Source organism: Phymastichus coffea, unplaced genomic scaffold, assembly GCF_024137745.1.
Source record: "Phymastichus coffea isolate CEN01 unplaced genomic scaffold, Cenicafe_Pcof_1.1 PCOF00099, whole genome shotgun sequence".
Taxonomy (NCBI): Eukaryota; Metazoa; Arthropoda; class Insecta; order Hymenoptera; family Eulophidae; genus Phymastichus; species Phymastichus coffea.
The window spans coordinates 595,364-612,036 of NW_026706910.1; the positions used below are offsets into that span (position 1 = coordinate 595,364).

General features: G+C 34.5%; 3 protein-coding genes across 4 annotated transcripts in view; 1 reads left to right on the plus strand and 2 right to left on the minus strand.

Annotated features, from left to right (window-relative positions):
* LOC131670058 (sestrin-3) overlaps window positions 1-11,946 on the minus strand; it is a 78,271-nt gene extending 66,325 nt beyond the window's left edge. Inside the window, exons 1-3 of the mRNA XM_058945378.1 lie at window positions 11,796-11,946; window positions 10,504-11,449; window positions 3,245-3,310 (exon numbers count right to left, since the gene is read on the minus strand). Of these exons, the coding sequence (XP_058801361.1) occupies window positions 3,245-3,310; window positions 10,504-11,448 (1,011 nt within the window). The 5' untranslated portion in view covers window position 11,449; window positions 11,796-11,946. The remainder of the gene's footprint in view (window positions 1-3,244; window positions 3,311-10,503; window positions 11,450-11,795) is intronic.
* A 303-nt stretch (window positions 11,947-12,249) lies between these two features.
* On the plus strand, window positions 12,250-14,204 carry LOC131670059 (sphingosine-1-phosphate phosphatase 2-like). Of its 2 annotated transcripts, XM_058945380.1 has the most exons (4): window positions 12,250-12,984; window positions 13,063-13,375; window positions 13,457-13,681; window positions 13,771-14,204. In XM_058945380.1, the coding sequence occupies exons 1-4, from the start codon at window positions 12,792-12,794 to the stop codon at window positions 14,186-14,188; spliced, it is 1,149 nt and encodes a 382-aa protein (XP_058801363.1). In that variant the 5' UTR covers window positions 12,250-12,791; the 3' UTR covers window positions 14,189-14,204. The 2 variants fall into 2 exon arrangements, with proteins under 2 accessions (XP_058801363.1, XP_058801362.1); XM_058945379.1 differs by having other exon boundaries at window positions 12,252-13,375.
* Window positions 14,205-14,421: 217 nt separating this feature from the next.
* Window positions 14,422-16,643, minus strand: LOC131670060 (PIH1 domain-containing protein 1-like). Its single transcript, XM_058945381.1, has 7 exons — window positions 16,430-16,643; window positions 15,809-15,881; window positions 15,644-15,731; window positions 15,385-15,567; window positions 15,138-15,310; window positions 14,638-15,063; window positions 14,422-14,554 (listed from the first exon to the last, which is right to left on the minus strand). The coding sequence occupies exons 1-7, from the start codon at window positions 16,444-16,446 to the stop codon at window positions 14,519-14,521; spliced, it is 996 nt and encodes a 331-aa protein (XP_058801364.1). The 5' UTR covers window positions 16,447-16,643; the 3' UTR covers window positions 14,422-14,518.
* Between the last annotated feature and the right edge of the window lie 30 nt (window positions 16,644-16,673).

The window sequence follows — 16,673 nt, forward strand, 5'->3', positions numbered from 1 at the left end:
ACATCGCACTTCAGGGTTAAGCATATCCTGACGTTTTTTATATAAAAAACTTGTCGCCGAGCGTTCAGAGAACGCACGCGATACATGGTGTGTTGCGGACGATACAGATAAATGCGAGCGATAAAGATGAATGCATAATTTTGTACATGTAACGATTACAGATAAAAGTGCAAATTCGTTGACAACAACAAAATTGTTAAATTTACATTTTTTTATTACCGGATAATCGTCATACTCCTGATAAAACGTAATTACTCAGTATTTTACAAGAATCCACTTTATAAATTGTTTATCACGATTCAGGTGGCTTAACTGTAATAAAGTTTCTGTTAAAGTCTGCCCTTCGTGCAACGGAAATGTTCTTCATCAAGGAATATAAAAATCATTAACGTAATCTAGAATAAAATTTTTCAAGTTTTAAACAGAAGTCGATGCCTTTCTAGAAAAAACCTCTATCGTTCGAACTTCTAATTTTTTCCACACTAATAGAACGCGCATTAAAAATTAATGGACCAGCATTTTTAATATAGAAAAATAAAGTCTACGGGAATAAAATGGATTAAGCACCTTTTTGAATTTTATCGAAGTTTTATATACATATGAACACATATGTAGAAGAGTACTAGTAAGAGTGAAAACATTAGTCGTTTCAATATTTTATCAGTAAAATTATATTTTAATAATCTTCCTGCTCGCAGTCAAAAGTGCAAAAATTGGCCAAGTCGTTCTTTTTCTCCGTATTAGCAGAAACTCTGAGAGTTATTATGACATGCGTCAGAGGTATTTTGAAACATACTATTATGCTGAATGACTAGCAATAGTTATCTAAAGCACTTAAAAATTGGCGTGGGACTTAACAAAACAAGTATAATTGAATTCCAAATTTGAATTTAAAAAAATGTAATTTTGAGCACCCAGTTACCAAAAGTTAGATAAATGAAAAGTGACCGCAAAATATGAAATTTGCTTGGTTTCATTTCTCAGAAGTAATAATCAAATGCGAGTTATGCTCGAACGAGTGTCTGTTGATTTAATACCCGCAGAGAAAATAAAAAAGAGAAATATGCGATAAAAAAGTAAAGCACCGCCAAAATTCCATTAAGAAAAGTTTTCTTGTGAAAGCCCGTGAAACTGTATCTTTCTCTTGTCGAGCAATTTATTTTGGCATTGAAATGCAATCTCCAACTGAAATGGAATCATCAATATTCATTCGCTAACGCAGTAGCATTCAGCTAACCAAACAGATATCTCGAGGAAAATCAAACCTCATCGTAGCGCAGTGCGAAAATTGCTTTGGCATGCAATTTGTTTGAGTAGCACCAATTACGGAAAGCAATTAGGCATAAGCGTGCGCGACTGGGCTGAAGGAGAGAAAGAACAAGTCCATTTTGAGGCGTGAATTCGCGATAAGAATGCTTTTTGCCGGTATTGCGAAAGAGGACAAAGACAGGCCTTGACATTGCGGTGGATCGATCGTACAACTCAGAGAGTTGGTGGCACGAGGCATCGTTATTGACTATTTCATAAGGGCAACACAAAAGCACGTAATTGACGATGTTGCTTTTCGGATTGTTTTACGAAGTTACTCGCCGTCCGTCATTATTGTTATATAATAATGTATTATACCTCATTCGTCAAGTTTGGAAAAAAGCATTGAGAATTCATCTGAATAACTTTTTAAAGTAGGTTCAACTGTAGCGTCAATTTGCTACTCCACTGTATCTACGTGTCGCATTAGCATGCTCTTTTAATTGGACTGCGCGGACAAAGGTTCTTTTTGTTTTAACACGCTGGAACAAAAGTTCGAGTGAAAAATACTGTATGCAGTTTTATCCGAGGAAAAACACTGCTACCTTCATTAACTTTTTTTTCAAACGAATTTTCGCTAAGTTTGTTGGATAAAGTGCACGGATAATCCAACTATTAGATTAAAAAAACGATGCGTTTAAGTACATTTTATAAGAAATACTTCTGTGTGTGTGGGTGTTCCAGAAAGTAGAAACAACAAGCCTAATCTCATTTTAACGAAAGAAAGCTTGCTGGATTTTCAAATAAATGAAACGTTCTGTTTGAAAAAAAAAAGATTTCGTTGTAAAAGTTAATGACGGCCATCTCGCTCACTTAGAAAAGAAGAACTTTTCATTTAAATTGCTAGCAAGCCTCGGAGACCATTATATATACTAAAAAGAAGGGACAGCAGTAGCAAAAGCGACATTAAGTCGAGTAGAAACGCATAGAGTTATACGGGTAGTTGACCCGAGCTCTCTCTTTCTCTCGACCCATAACAATCTAGGAATCAGAATGAAATTGCGCGCTCGCCAAAGTTATGTAATTGACGCAGGTGCCGCCGCGAGTTTTCTGATACGCCGATTGCAAGTGTATCGTTCGTCGGTACGTTGGTGTTCTGCTTTCATATTTTGCGTAACCAGCTATATCGCTCTTTGACATACATACGCACACAATGAGAAAGTGCGCGCTTCTTTTTGTTTTTTTTTTCCAAACAGAGAACAATGCGCGTATGTTTGCAGGTGCAACGGACAAAGGGTCAACATTTGCTATTACAGTAGAGTGGATGAAAAGTACTTTTTCCTGATATTACAATTGTATTTTCACTTACCTTTGCTGTAGTTGTGAAGTTCGTTCATTATTTATGATTTGATGATTCAATAAATTCCACTTCAGTATCACTTCATAACAATGGTTATCCAGAGATTATCAAGACAAATAAGAAATCTAAGTCGCTCTCTTCGAGTTTTATAACGTTTCAATTATTTATTGTCCACTTAGAGCGTGATAACAGCCTTAGATTTTTTTATTATTCTTCAATAATTAAATGTATGCTCACAAATCATTCGTTTTCTATAAATTTACTTCTACATAATGAAATATTACGAAAAGTTTAAAATTATATCGAATAAGCTGATTCATACTGTCAAATCAGCAAAATCAATTTTGTTTTTTTTACAAAACTCAAACACACGTCTTGCATTTCTTCAAGTGTCATTTGCGTTTTTATATCGCGCAGTATACTTATTTTAATTTTTCCGGTTAAAATAATTAAATAATGTTAGAACTAGGTCGGAACAACTACTTCTCGTAATCGTTGGACATCAACGAAAAAATTATCAAAATCAATGATTTAAACATAAATATGAAAATATTTTGTAATTCACCCTCAATTTTATAGATTATATAATTATCTCAATGATTAAAAATTAATAGACGAATAAAATTAAAAACTTACCTCTGACACTGGCACAAATGCACTGGGTCCATCGAATGCTGGTTCTGGTACTGGCAAACCTCGGTCCTGAAAATCAAAAATTGTTTTGTTTATTAAAATTTTCAAAGCCAAATAAATTTAATTCCGAACAATACTGAGTGCGCGACTTTTATTTTTTATAAAAGATATGATTTTTTAAGCATTTAACGGTATGCTATTTTACGGTGATTCTTTTATTTTTATCCTGCGACGATAGAAAAATATAAAACTAAATTAAATAATTTTTTGTAAAAAAATCGATTTTTTAAAAGTAATTTAGAGTTTGCGAAATTTCAAGGATATTAGTGATATCGAACGCACTTGGAGTACTCTTATTTTCTTTTTTCATTTCTTTTTTATATTAACATATTTAACATAAATTACTTTTGTCAAAGATTGATTTTTCAATTTTTTACAAAATATATAACGTCGGAAAAATGTGGGAAATAGTTCTCATATTCCAAATTCATGATTTGTCGTGTCGAAAACTGCTGTAAATAATTTTTTAATTCTTTTCAAATATATGGGTCAATTTAATATTATACGTTTATCCTACTCTTTGCATAAAGATTGCAACGTAATTACATTTATTTCAATCTTACACATTCCAACATCCGATTATCGATTAGTCATAGATTAATTTCAAAGCATAACCTTTTGTTTTTACCGAGTGATTTTTCCGCTGCTTGTTTCGTTTAATGAATGTTAAAACATTAACACTGGAGTCTATTTTTTTTAATTCATTATCTTTAAAATTTCCTATATGAATTATGATAAATTGAATTTATAATACAAAAATCTCAATTCAAAACCATACATACACGTTTATTTGCCGCCGTCTAACAAAATATCTCAGTGAACGTATCTCAGTCAATCATGTCACAAATAAAATGCTTCAATATGGCATCCATCACTTTTTTATAAGGGGACTTCAAAATGACCCGTATCAATTATGATAAATTGAATTTTTAATATTAAAACCTCAACTCGAAACCGTACATGCATGCTTATTTGCCGTCACATAACAGAATATCATGTGACCGTATCTCAGCTAATCAGATCATGAATAAAATGCTTCAATACGGCATCCATCACCTTTTTATAAAGGGAATAAGGGGATATGCCGTTCTCTAATACCAGCCTGGCTAGCTCAGTTGGTAGGGTATGAGACGTTGAGTCGTCCGGGTACGGGAGTAGCTATATACGAGTAAGATGTGCACGCACACACACTGCAGATAAGCGCGTATAACGGCAAGAACGTTTTTGCAGAAAATTTAATCGACATAGCCGGCGAGTCATTTAATAAAGTTAGTTCAAGCGATAATCTCATTAATAATGTGGCGAACGCGACATGTTAATAATCAAGGGAAATGTAGTAGCCAGATTACAAGACATAATCTAACTTATCGTAGATTATTGCATTATTCTCTTTCAGTTTTTAATTTATTATGATATGAATATTCCAGTTATTTGCCATTAAAATTAACTCAAGGAATGGTGAATAGCCGAGCTCTTTACAATAAGTTTAAAACAGCATTAGAATAATGTAATATTCAAGGCATGTCGGTAAGCGACAATAATTCTATGTATTTTATATGGACCTATCGGTTCCCCTTAATGCAAGACATAAACCGATAGATTAATTAAAAAAGCAGTTTAGCCTTGGTCGACAATTATATCTTAGTAAAAATGTTGGACTACCCAAACAAGACTGTAAAAAGCCTACTAATCAACTAGATTGCCGAAATACGCACTGAAATCGACGAATTGAAACTTCAATTAGAGACCATCCTAGAGAAATTAGATAACAAATAGAAACAGTCTAATCAGTGTCATAACCAAAAATTCCAAAACGTAATAGTGCAATTAGAGTTGGCGCCGCTGCGGTCAAGCCTCCGATAGTCATAATATATGCAATGACGAGCATATAACTACAAGGTTACTCATTGATACATTAAGTATTAAAGGCACTAGCATTCTTTTGTTTTTCTGTTATTTATTACATTATTTGAATTGTATAATAATAAATTTACTCAGTAGCAGTAGCTTTCTACGTCCCTAGTATCGTATTATTATTAATGCATTTCATCATCATATATTCTTTTGGTGCTTCGTTGAAAACATCCGAGAATATTCTTCAAATTTAATATTCTGATAATTAGTTTTCGTTTCCTGCAGACCTCTCAGTTTACAGTGAAAAAAATTAATGAATACAAATGTAATTTCTTCCATTTTATACTATTCACTTTTTCATTCATCCAATCACACTTTAAAACGACACTATTCATTTCACATATGGTAATCAAATGATCGATTGGTACTAATTATTCCAACGTAATTTAAAAAGATGATTTCTTATTTTGTTTAAAACGATTTATTAACTGCATATTTCTATATTAGTAGATTATTATCCATACTAAATATTCATGAATTTAATTTATTACTGAAATATATATATATATATATATATATATATATATATATATATATATATATATATACACACACACACACACACACACTATATATGTATATATATATATGAAACCGTAGAAAAGCCTACTAATAAGACTCGATACGAGCTTCGAACTAGCTGAGATAAAATAGGAACCAAGAGCAAAAACTGTACTATCAAAAAAGATTGTAAAATTGAGAGAAATTCTACTACATTATTGTTATTATTACTTTAAAAACTACATTTATGTGTAACACTGTAGAGGTACCATTAGGTACCTTTACACATTAGTCTTAGTTCCCTACTATAGTCCTTAGTATATAAGCTTACTTCCTCTACCACTTTTAAAATGGCGAGATAGGAATAGTACATTACGATACAAGTGCGGGAAAGTAGATTCTTGTCTCGTGTGGTGTTTACGCCCGAGCGAAGCGAGTAATAATGTACTATTACTACTATACTAAGCGAGAATAATGTACTATTTCGACGCTCCGTGCGGAAAGTGCGTTTTTCCCGCACGCTCGGCAAAAAACGTGCGTTGAAAATCGCACTTTCCACACTCGTATCAAAAAATACGGTACGCCACATGTTCGGGAAAGTTCTCGCTTCGCTCGGGCGTAAACGCCACACGAGACAAGAATCTACTTTCCCGCACTTGTATCATAATGTACTAATTCACGCATCATGACTGGACCTACAATGTAATGTGGAATCCGAATCATCGGAATCATGATAACAAACATAAAAATTTCACATTTCTGAAAATGCTCATATTTCTGCGGTTCGTATCCATGATCTTTTCCATAATATAAGCCTGAGCTCTTATCCACTGAGCCACTGTAATTCCAAACAATACGTTATTACCAAAGGAGGTTTGCCCACCTTATTTAAAGTGTATCTTAAATTCCATGTAATAAAACTAAGACTTGAAAAGAAAAGTTATAAAAATCAATTAGAAACAGGAATATATTACAGCAGAACATGGATCAACATGTAACTGGTAAATTTCCCGTAATAGACTCAAACGCTTTGATTAAGTAACATTAACGCAGCTGTAACGTACGTGAGCGTGACTAACAGGCCAACAGATAGCGGGAACCAGATAATCGACACAACCTTTACGAAAGCATAAATGACACCCTCAAATCGATTTGACTTTTATTGATACTATAGCTGAAGTTAAAGAATTGGATATCCTGAGATTAAACAGGTTAAAAAGCTTGATTCACATAAACTCGATAAAAAGAATAGACAAACTTTACGGAGAATACAAAATAGAATGAATATGGAGAAGAGCAAAGTGGACAAAATAAAATAGAAATTAACAAACAAGTGCGCTAAATAAAGGTTAGTATGCTTAAAGTTATCTTCACTAATGTAAATTCAATTGTTTTTATCGAAAGACATTGTGACGTCTTGCAACGCAGAAGTCATAAATGATGAACCAAATGTAGTATTTTTAAATGAAACGACATTGAAACCTTTACATAAACCTCCATTCAAAAATTAAAAAATCGTAATCTTTGAAATTAGGTTTACGTAAAGATCATGTGATAGAGTAAATTTAGAGGGCGTAGGAGTAGCGATATTAATAAATCAAACAGTGCATATAAACAATACATCCTTCGTCCTTTGATCTACTCTCGAAATTCTCGAAATAAATTGAATTGAAAAAATTAGAAAGCGCATATTTTGTATTAGGATAAGAAAACCCTAACAATTTTTACGTGCTAGCAAGTGACTTAAATGCAAAATGTGTTAACTGAAATAATAAGTATTGCGACGTCAGGGTCGAGCATTAAACAATCGGATACTAGCAAACAACGACAAATGTAGATTAAACTTTGAGTATACTACCGAACATACCTTCCCTGGGGCTAATTCTTTCATAAATGTCAGTTTAATTGATAGTAGAATATACATAATAACCCTAATAGTAAATCACGATATATCCATGTTAAATATTGATAGCGATCATAGAGTGATAGAAACTCATATTTCGTTATACTCAATCGATAACATACCGTTTAGTCAACCAAATGGCCCGTTTAATTATATAAAAGCGGACTGAAAAAAATTTCAAGATTTTATTGCTCGTAGCATCACGTCAAGTGAGTTGGAACGTAATTTTTTTGTTTTTCTTTTATTCTTTTATAATTTTTTTATTTTTTCAAGGCATACAAGCGTAAGTTAACCAGATACACATTTTTGAAAATATGTTTTTACCGTTTTTTAATCATTTTGTTATAAGCTGAAATGTCAAGATGTATTTTATAATTCAAATGTTGAGGTAAAATGCAGTTCTTCTAAAATGAATGATACGATGTACGACGTACGAAAATTGAAAAAGCGAAACCGTCTACTTTCTCCATATAAGCACAAGTTAAGTATTTAATAAAACCAAATACGCTGTTTTTAATAAAAATAATGATTTCATTAAAAATACCAAATGTATGTTCAATAAACTGAATTAAAACTGATTTTATTTAAAAGATGAAATATTTCAAGGAAGGGAAGTAAAATGGCTGCATAGTGGCCAAATGGATTCTAGGGTTTATATCTATGAAGGGCGATGCCAAACAATCCGCCTTTTTAATATGTAAATAGATATAATAAAGCAGTCGCCTTCCATTAATGGGTGACTCATAGAATATTTTTTCAGGTCATCTTTTCTCATTCACTCAATAAACTTTATTGAACTCAATGTAAATGTAAAAAAAAATCTATTTTCAATAAATTCATAATATTTCTGTATTAAGTTATTACTTTATTATTTAATGTTTGTAACCGCATTTTACAATGTATTCAAAATTCACGATAGTAAGCAATCGGTTTAATTTAATTATATCAACATTAATATACTGAGAATTTTTGTAGCAATACTTAAAGCTGATGATCACCATATAAATTAAAATTGATTTTTATAGAAAGCATTTTACCTGTCTCACTCTTCCTCAATATAAATTAATGAAAAATTGATGATAGAAGCAGTTCTTCTGTCATAGGATACTCAATAAGTACATATTAAAATTATGGACATTATTTTGTATAAAAATATTCATTTTATGTAAAATCATATATTCTACGTAATTAATAATTTTCTAAAATAGAGATAATTTCAAAATTGGTATCACTGAGATTTAATTAAAAAAATAAAACCGATGAATTTTAAAGAGAATTTATAAAAACTGCCATATAACTAAGATAGTTAAAAGAGTCCGTATCTGTGGAAAGTATCATAATTTACCTTGAGATGTCTCTCTCTCTCTCTCTCTCTCTCTCTCTCTCTCTCTCTCTCTCTCTCTCTCTCTCTCTCTCTCTCTCTCTCTCTCTCTCTCTCTCTCTCTCTCTCTCTCTCTCTCTCTCTCTCTCTCTCTCTCTCTCTCTCTCTCTCTCTCTCTCTCTCTCTCTCTCTCTATCTCATGAATATCAACATTAATTTACGTCGATCGTATAGAGAAATGTGAGTGCTAATAAAAGCCCATCAAAAATAAATTTAACAACGTTTCACATCAAAAGTGCATTAAGCAACGACTGGCAAGGAAACTAAATGCTCTAGCCGTAGTTATATATTCTGAAAAAAGCACTCATAAGGTATTATTGACTACTCCATTTAATTTATTTCTAGGCTAATTTTGTAATAATCTGTTGTTATTTGTTGTTAATAAAGCTTAAAAAAGTTAGCAAAATCACGGAAGAAACGTTGCTAAATGTACTTTTGTGTTTTTATTAGCACTCACAATTCTGTGCACGATCGACACAAATGAATATTAATATCAAACAGTTTTAATTCTTTTCCTGATGTCTATTACATAATTTTTCGTCAAACATCTAATAGTGTGTAAAATAACAGTTTTGCCAGTGTATCATTTTCGCAATATTGCTGCAAAAAGAGCTTGAACGAAATCAATCAAGTTTCATAAGAATTTTATCTCAATTTTATATTTGTTTATAAAAGCGAGGATATTTGCATCAGGTATGTCTACATTGATTGCAGATAATTCACTAAAAACTAACATGGTTATTTAATGGAAACACTTGCATATTTGTGAAAAAACCTTCGGAATATAAAGTCGACTGGTAATTAATATAATAATTAATCTAATACCATCGCCCTACATTACTAAAAACAGCATCAGACTCATATAATTATCCTACTTTTTTCCATTTTATCGAACGCGTCCGTTTATTTTTCTGATTCCGCGTTGCAATTAAAGTGCTCAAATTACATCTAAATTACACTGATATATCGACAACTGTTTAAGCTGCATGTACGACCTTCATTTGTAAAATTATGTAACGGTAAGCCAACAGCCAGCGAGCCATTTGAATTTAATTACAGTGTTAAATTGGCATTAGTGCAACGTTAAAATCAAAGCCAGCTCAGGGCGAACACCAAAGTAAACTGAAAATACATTTATCCATTACATCATTGCGTGCACGTGAATTATTGGAACATAATCAAAATTCGCCGGCTTTTAGTATAATCCCGTCCGAAAGATGATTAATATTAGTACATCCTCTTTTCGCCAGAATTTATCGCGATTCGCTTGGCGCTTGTCAAAATTAAATCAATACAGCGCGCCGAGGTTTACGATTATTGCGCGAGCGTAAAAATTTGTCTAGCAGCGCTCGTAATGTTTTTTGCAAGTGTGCAATTTCAATTAGCGTAAAAAAAGCTCCTTGCAATCATCCGAACGAGCAAACCAAAGAGTCATTGAATATCGACACGAATCTAGGCCTCGTAAACCTCCTTGGCGGTCGGAAGAAGGGAAAAAAAAATTACCTTAATCATCTGAATGATCTCCGAGCACTTGATCCTGACGTTCTCGAACGGGCAGTTGACGCTGAGCCTCAATATCACCGGCAAATGCAGGCTGACCATGCTGAGGTACTTGTTAGCCTGAACGTGCCTTGGTCCATCCAGAGCGTTGCCCAAATTCAACATCCTGCCGACGTCGCCGGGAGTGACGACTTCGGCGACGCGGTTGCTCTTCCAGGGCACATCCTCGTCCAGCGAGAGTGGTCTCTTGATCTGTCCAGCGCTCAATTTCCTCTCGGACTCGGCCTCGGGACTGCTGCTCTTGCCGTCATTGAGAAAGCCGTCAAGAGTGTTGAACACGATTTTTTCACCAGCATTGTCATCGTGCTGCTGCTGCTGCTGCTGCAGGCGGTTGCCAAAATCGATATCGAATTTGGGGCTCTTGCCGTAGACCTTCGTGTCGGCGTCCAATTCATCTTCCTCGTCGAACAGCTTTTGCCTGCCACTCTTGATTCTGGCGAAGGGTCGTCCCCTCGCCGGTTTGTCCGCGTCGTCGCTGAAGCCGCCGCAGGCGTCGCTCGCGACGGGGAACAGCCGCCTATCAGTGTCGGCACTCGAACTGAATCGCGCCTCCGCGTCCTTGAGCTTGCCGTCGACGCAGTCGAAAGACGGGTAGCGGTCATCGAAACTCGCTTTACGCCCGAATATCGCGCTGCCCTCCTTCACGCTCTGCGGGAAAAAGCCGTCCAAGCTGTCCCTGGCCTGAGCCCGCTGACTGGCGTTGCCAGGCACCTTGCTCAGCAGCGCTGACTCCCAGTTGTTGTTCGGACTGCCGACGCCTCCGAGCCAACCCTCGACGGTCGTGCGGGCGGCCGCCAACGCGATGTTCCTGGCGGCCTCGTCGCGGGCGCAGAGCGGCGCGAGGAACCTGCTGACCATCTCTACCTCGTCGCCTCTTCTCGATGACATCCTGCAACGTTACAATACACCACACGCACTCACACAATTGCACTCGGGCGGAGGAGAGGCGAGTTTTTTTTCCCAGTCAGCCGGTCAGCTTGTCGCGGACTTGTTGCCATGTGAAAGTCTCCCAGCCAAAGTCAGCTGGGCTACCGCACAGCCCGTCAGCTGAGAAAGCTGTAGGTGTTATATAGGTATAGAGCGGTGGCAGGCGGAGGCGGTGCACGTCAATAACGGTATAGATTGCGAACGCGCGCGACATAGAGCGAATATGAGCGTGCCAGCCACCAGAGACAAAGGACGACGACTATGGAAGCTTCGAGCAAACGGTATAAAGTAATACATGCTACACTCACCTGGGCTCGCTCGCTTGCTCGCTTTCTCTCTCTCTCTCTCTCTCTTTCTTTCTCTCTCGCTCTCTCGCTCGCTCTCTCGCTCGCTCGCTTGCTCGCTCGCGCTCACTCGTCCTGCCTGCACCTCGGCCCCCCGGGCTCGCTGTTCTAGCTCGCAACAACTAAGTAAAACACTGACAGTTCAACGAGAGAGAGCTAAGCTGTCAAACTCTCACTCGCGACTGGCGGCATCTTGCGGAAAAGTCAGCCTCACGGAAAAGCTCGACTCGCATGGAAAAGTCACTTTGCCACCGCTGCCGTCGCCGCCTACCGCCGACCTTCGTGGACAAAGCATAGACTGATCTAAAAAGCCAGCCGCAGCAATGGTGGGCAACCGGGTGCAAGCCGCTCGTAACTCACTCGCGTGTATCAGTGTGTGTGCAAGTCAAGCGCGGAAGGCAACCGACTTATCGACGCTCGCTTGTGACTTTTTGGCGCGCACCACGCACCAATTTTTCAACACAACAGTATGAGTCTTCTTAGCTTTCTTAGCCTAATAAGTTTTACATCATCTGTCGTGCTACGCCCGTCACGTGCTGTGTCTGTTCATTTTTATTTATTAATTAATGACAGTGCTCGTGTGATAAACTCATCATGGATGATAGAGAGTGAAATTTTCAGGATGATTATCACAAGTTGATTGAAAGTAATACATCAATAAAACTACAAAAGAACCCGTGGCCGGCGACGCGCTTCTACTACTTTCATTCAAAGAAGAGACCAATTCACATTGAGTAAAAGGATGAGGTGTTACGTTTCCAATTAGAGAAAAAGACGTTTAGTTGTTGGTTAGGCTAATCGATCCTACATTTTACACGTTGTATTCTGTCCATTTTTTTTGCACGTTGGTCGTAACAAATAAAAAAGCAGAAAGAAAAAACACTTGAGTGGTTTACGTCGTAAATGTAATTTAAATAAGTTTTTCAAGATATCTGTGATTCATAATAGAATTGATGGAAGATGTTGGCGAATTTCATAAAGTACTGTAAGGATCCACATCTTGTTGCCAAAATTCAACAGTTTTTTGGAGTGGATATTCATTATGATTGTGTAAAGAAAAGTGATAAAAATGGTTTATTAAATGGTTGTGCAGTGCAAGAAAATGATAAAAATAAGAAGAGAAATAATGCCTCATTACAGTCACAACAAAAGGGTACAATGAACACAGATTACATAAAGCCTTACACAGTAACGAATCACTTTTGGTACTACTTGTTCCTGTTTGGTACAGAATTAGGAGATGAATCATTCTACGCTACGGCCATTCCATTCTGGTTTTGGAATATCGATGGAGCTGTTGGTCGTAGAATTGTTCTGGTTTGGGCTACTGTCATGGCTGTAGGACAAACTTTGAAGGATATTATTTGTTGGCCTAGACCTTCTTGTCCTCCTGCAATTAGATTTCAAAGCAAGTGGGAACTAGAGTACGGAATGCCATCCACCCATGCAATGATTGCAGTTGCCATGCCTTTCAGTACTGTTTTGTTTACTATGAATAGATATATTTATTCTTTTCCTACTGGCTGTGTTGCAGCAGTTATATGGTGAGCTTTAATATTTCAAGAGATCATTGCTATTCAATCAGTATTAAATGAACTGTCATTAATAAATTTTAATGTTTATAGGTGTACATTGATTTGCATAAGCAGAGTTTACTTAGGTATGCATACAGTGTTAGATATAATTGCTGGTCTAGTTCTAGCAATTGTCATGATGATTCCACTGGTTCCTTTAGTTGATGCAATGGACTATTATTTCGTTACAAATAGCTGGGCTCTATTATTGTTAGTAATTATCAGTTTAGCAATGATAATTTATTACCCACGCAGTAAAAAATGGACACCAACAAGGTATATCTATGATATTAGTTTAAAAAAATTACTAAGAAATATAGATAAATAATTTACATTTATAATTTAATTTGTTTTTTTTTATATAGAGGAGATACAGCTCTTGTTGTTTCTGTCACTGTTGGAGTTCACGTAGGTGTTTGGCTGCATTATAAGACTGGGGCTTTGATAAAGCCGTTATTACCTCCTCCATATCACGTTATTTGGCCATCTTACTCAATATTAGGCTTAGTAATTTTACGAACAATTCTTGGATATTGTTGTATATTAGGAACAAAAGCTGTTGGCAAAAGTCTTAGCTATGCCACTATGTGTGGCATATTACAAGTCAACTCAAAAGAACTCATACAAAGTCAGGATTCTTTAGACAATAAAAACAAAATACTAGTCGACCTAATCTACAAATACATTACATACTTCACAATAGGTTTTAACATAACATATCTACTGCCAAATGTTTTTACAGTGTTAGGTATTGAACGACCTACTTTTTACACAGAACTTTAATTTTTAAATATACTGTGTTTAACTCGTAATAAAACTGCTGAGCTTAATTATCATTGAATTGTATGTAGGATAAAAAATTGTTTTTAAATGTCATTTGATACAAGAAAAATGTATATTGATTATCAATTCTAATATATGTTACAAACGATTTTGTTAAATAATTTTTATCAATTATTGAAATGTTACAAAACGTATTAATTTTTTATTTGAAAATCTTCAAACTATAAAACGTTTTCCGTAGAAAAATTGAAGCTGGCTTCAGGTACTATATATAAGAACTTAACTAAGACTTATTAGTAATATCACAAGTGCCAGTATTTCTTTTAATGTTCAGTTATCCTTAAGAGCTAAGTGCAATCGTAATATCTGCAACAGAAGTAAATGAAAATATTATTAATCTTTACAAGAATATCTAGTTCTCAAAATTTATAAGTTAAAGAATATCATACATGTAATTTATTATCATAATTAGCAACAACTTGATTGTTGTCAACATTATGAGGCAGAAACAAATCAACAATAGATTCAGCTTTTTCATTTTCAATAATAATACGATTAACTCCAATATCTATTGTAAGATCTGTAATACTTGACGATGGTAAATAAAAAAGAGCAATTAAACTTTTCTGATCTTTTAATTTTAGAATAATATAATTCTGAAGTTTAGAGGTCTTGATGGTACTGGTTGAACCTTGTTTTTGATTTTCCATATGTTTTACAGAAATTTTCTTTCCTAAACTTTCTTTCTGCAAATCAGACTTCTTTTTTAAATTTTCGATTTCTTTGCTATCAAGTTCTTGTATCAATGTTTTTTTAATTACAGGTTTCCTTGGTTTACGATCTTCTATAGTAAATGTATCAAGAGAACCTGTCACCTACAAATCAAAAAATATTGAATAGTGAATATTACTTTTTTCAATCTAATAATTTTAACGTAATGTTAATTAACCTTTTTATTTTTTAAAACAATATGCTTGGAAGTATTAATATTTTTTTTATATTTATCATTAATGGATTCAAGAATGGCTGCAACAGTGAACTGCCAAAAATGTGGCTTTTTCATGCACTTTTCAAAGTAAGAAGTATTTACTAAAATATCATAAGTAGCCCTTTCGATGTCTTCTACAAAAAGAAAATATTTTCATATTAAATAAATTTTTCTGCAAAGAAAAACTCAAGAATTTTGAGTAATAAACCTTTATCTTTAGCCATCTTTTCTGTACCAATAGCCATAGGAATGATAAAACCAGGAACTTCTTCTATCATCAATTGAGAAAATTTTTCATCGGATATATCTTCTGGCGCAAGTATCTCTTTTGAATGGCACACATTAATAAACACTTTATCTCCAGTGTCTGTCCAAGTCTTTATGCAAGCACCTGGAAAAAAATTAATTTATTACCAAATTGTCTATTAAACAAAATTAAAATCAAAAGTGACTTAATTAAAATTTACCAGGAAAAGGATCAATCTTCTTGTATGGCATTGCCAAATCATTGTTCATGTTTTTGTGTAGCCAAGGCAGAGGTTCTCCTGATTCATCCTATAAATAGAATAATTTCTTACATTCAATAGGTTTTTAATAAATTATAAATTGTAATCTGTAATCAATAAACTCACAGGCACGAATCGCAATTTTGTATTAATTACACTTGTATCAATATCCAGGTTCATGGTTTTTAAATAATTAGATCTATAATTTTAAATACAGAATTCTATATTAAGGAATTCATGACAATGTGGACAACTAGTGAAAAATTTAAAGTGGTACAAAAGTCCTGAATATTTTAAAACGTGTTCACAGCATTCAACCCGAAAATCGCATGAAGACATTAAAAAAAATAAAATTTTATCTATTTTGAGATTTCCATTTTAAGGCTGTTGAAAACCTTGTAACTAACTGACGTTTTGTTATTGGTTTTGTGTGAAATCGTTAAAGATTTTTTGAAGTTTACCTCTTCTAAGAAATACTGAAATTGGGTAAGGTTTTACGAGCTCCGGAAGTGATTTATAACAACCCAGCTTAAGAGCCAGAGCCAAAGAGCACCAGAGAAGGAACTTTTTCCATTCCAACGCTTCACGAAACTGCACGAAGCAGAGAGGCAATAACGTCAATTTGTGCTATGCAACAACTCTAAAAACTTGAGTATTGTATGACATTGCGATTTACACGTGATTTTAGTCAGATAATTATTTTAATTTTCGTAAAATACTTGCGTAAAATAGCAGAAATGTTACAACCTTTTGTACTCTAACATAGATATGTAAACAATAACAACCTCTCTATAGGAATGTATTTGTAGATTTTAGCTATGAATTCGACTGTTTACTTCGTTTTATTTTAAATTATTAAATTTATTTTAAATTATATTAATTAGCAAGGTTAAAAAAATTCACTTTTTGATAGTAACATTTGGAATTGTCAAAGATTACATTCATTAATGACTTTGTTATATAGCAGTAACACAAGTCGCAAATTCCAACG

What these genes read in the sequence shown, in the direction of transcription:
- LOC131670059 (XM_058945379.1), top strand. Translation starts at nt 12,792, where the DNA reads ATGTTGGCGAATTTCATAAAGTACTGTAAGGATCCACATCTTGTTGCC. An exon ending in TGTGTTGCAGCAGTTATATG is followed by an intron (nt 13,376 to 13,456) that starts GTGAGCTTTAAT and finishes TAATGTTTATAG; the next exon opens with GTGTACATTGATTTGCATAA. An exon ending in AAAAAATGGACACCAACAAG is followed by an intron (nt 13,682 to 13,770) that starts GTATATCTATGA and finishes TTTTTTATATAG; the next exon opens with AGGAGATACAGCTCTTGTTG.
- LOC131670060 (XM_058945381.1), bottom strand. An exon ending in CAAAATTGCGATTCGTGCCT is followed by an intron (nt 15,732 to 15,808) that starts GTGAGTTTATTG and finishes TTCTATTTATAG; the next exon opens with GATGAATCAGGAGAACCTCT. An exon ending in GAAGATTGATCCTTTTCCTG is followed by an intron (nt 15,568 to 15,643) that starts GTAAATTTTAAT and finishes ATTTTTTTCCAG; the next exon opens with GTGCTTGCATAAAGACTTGG.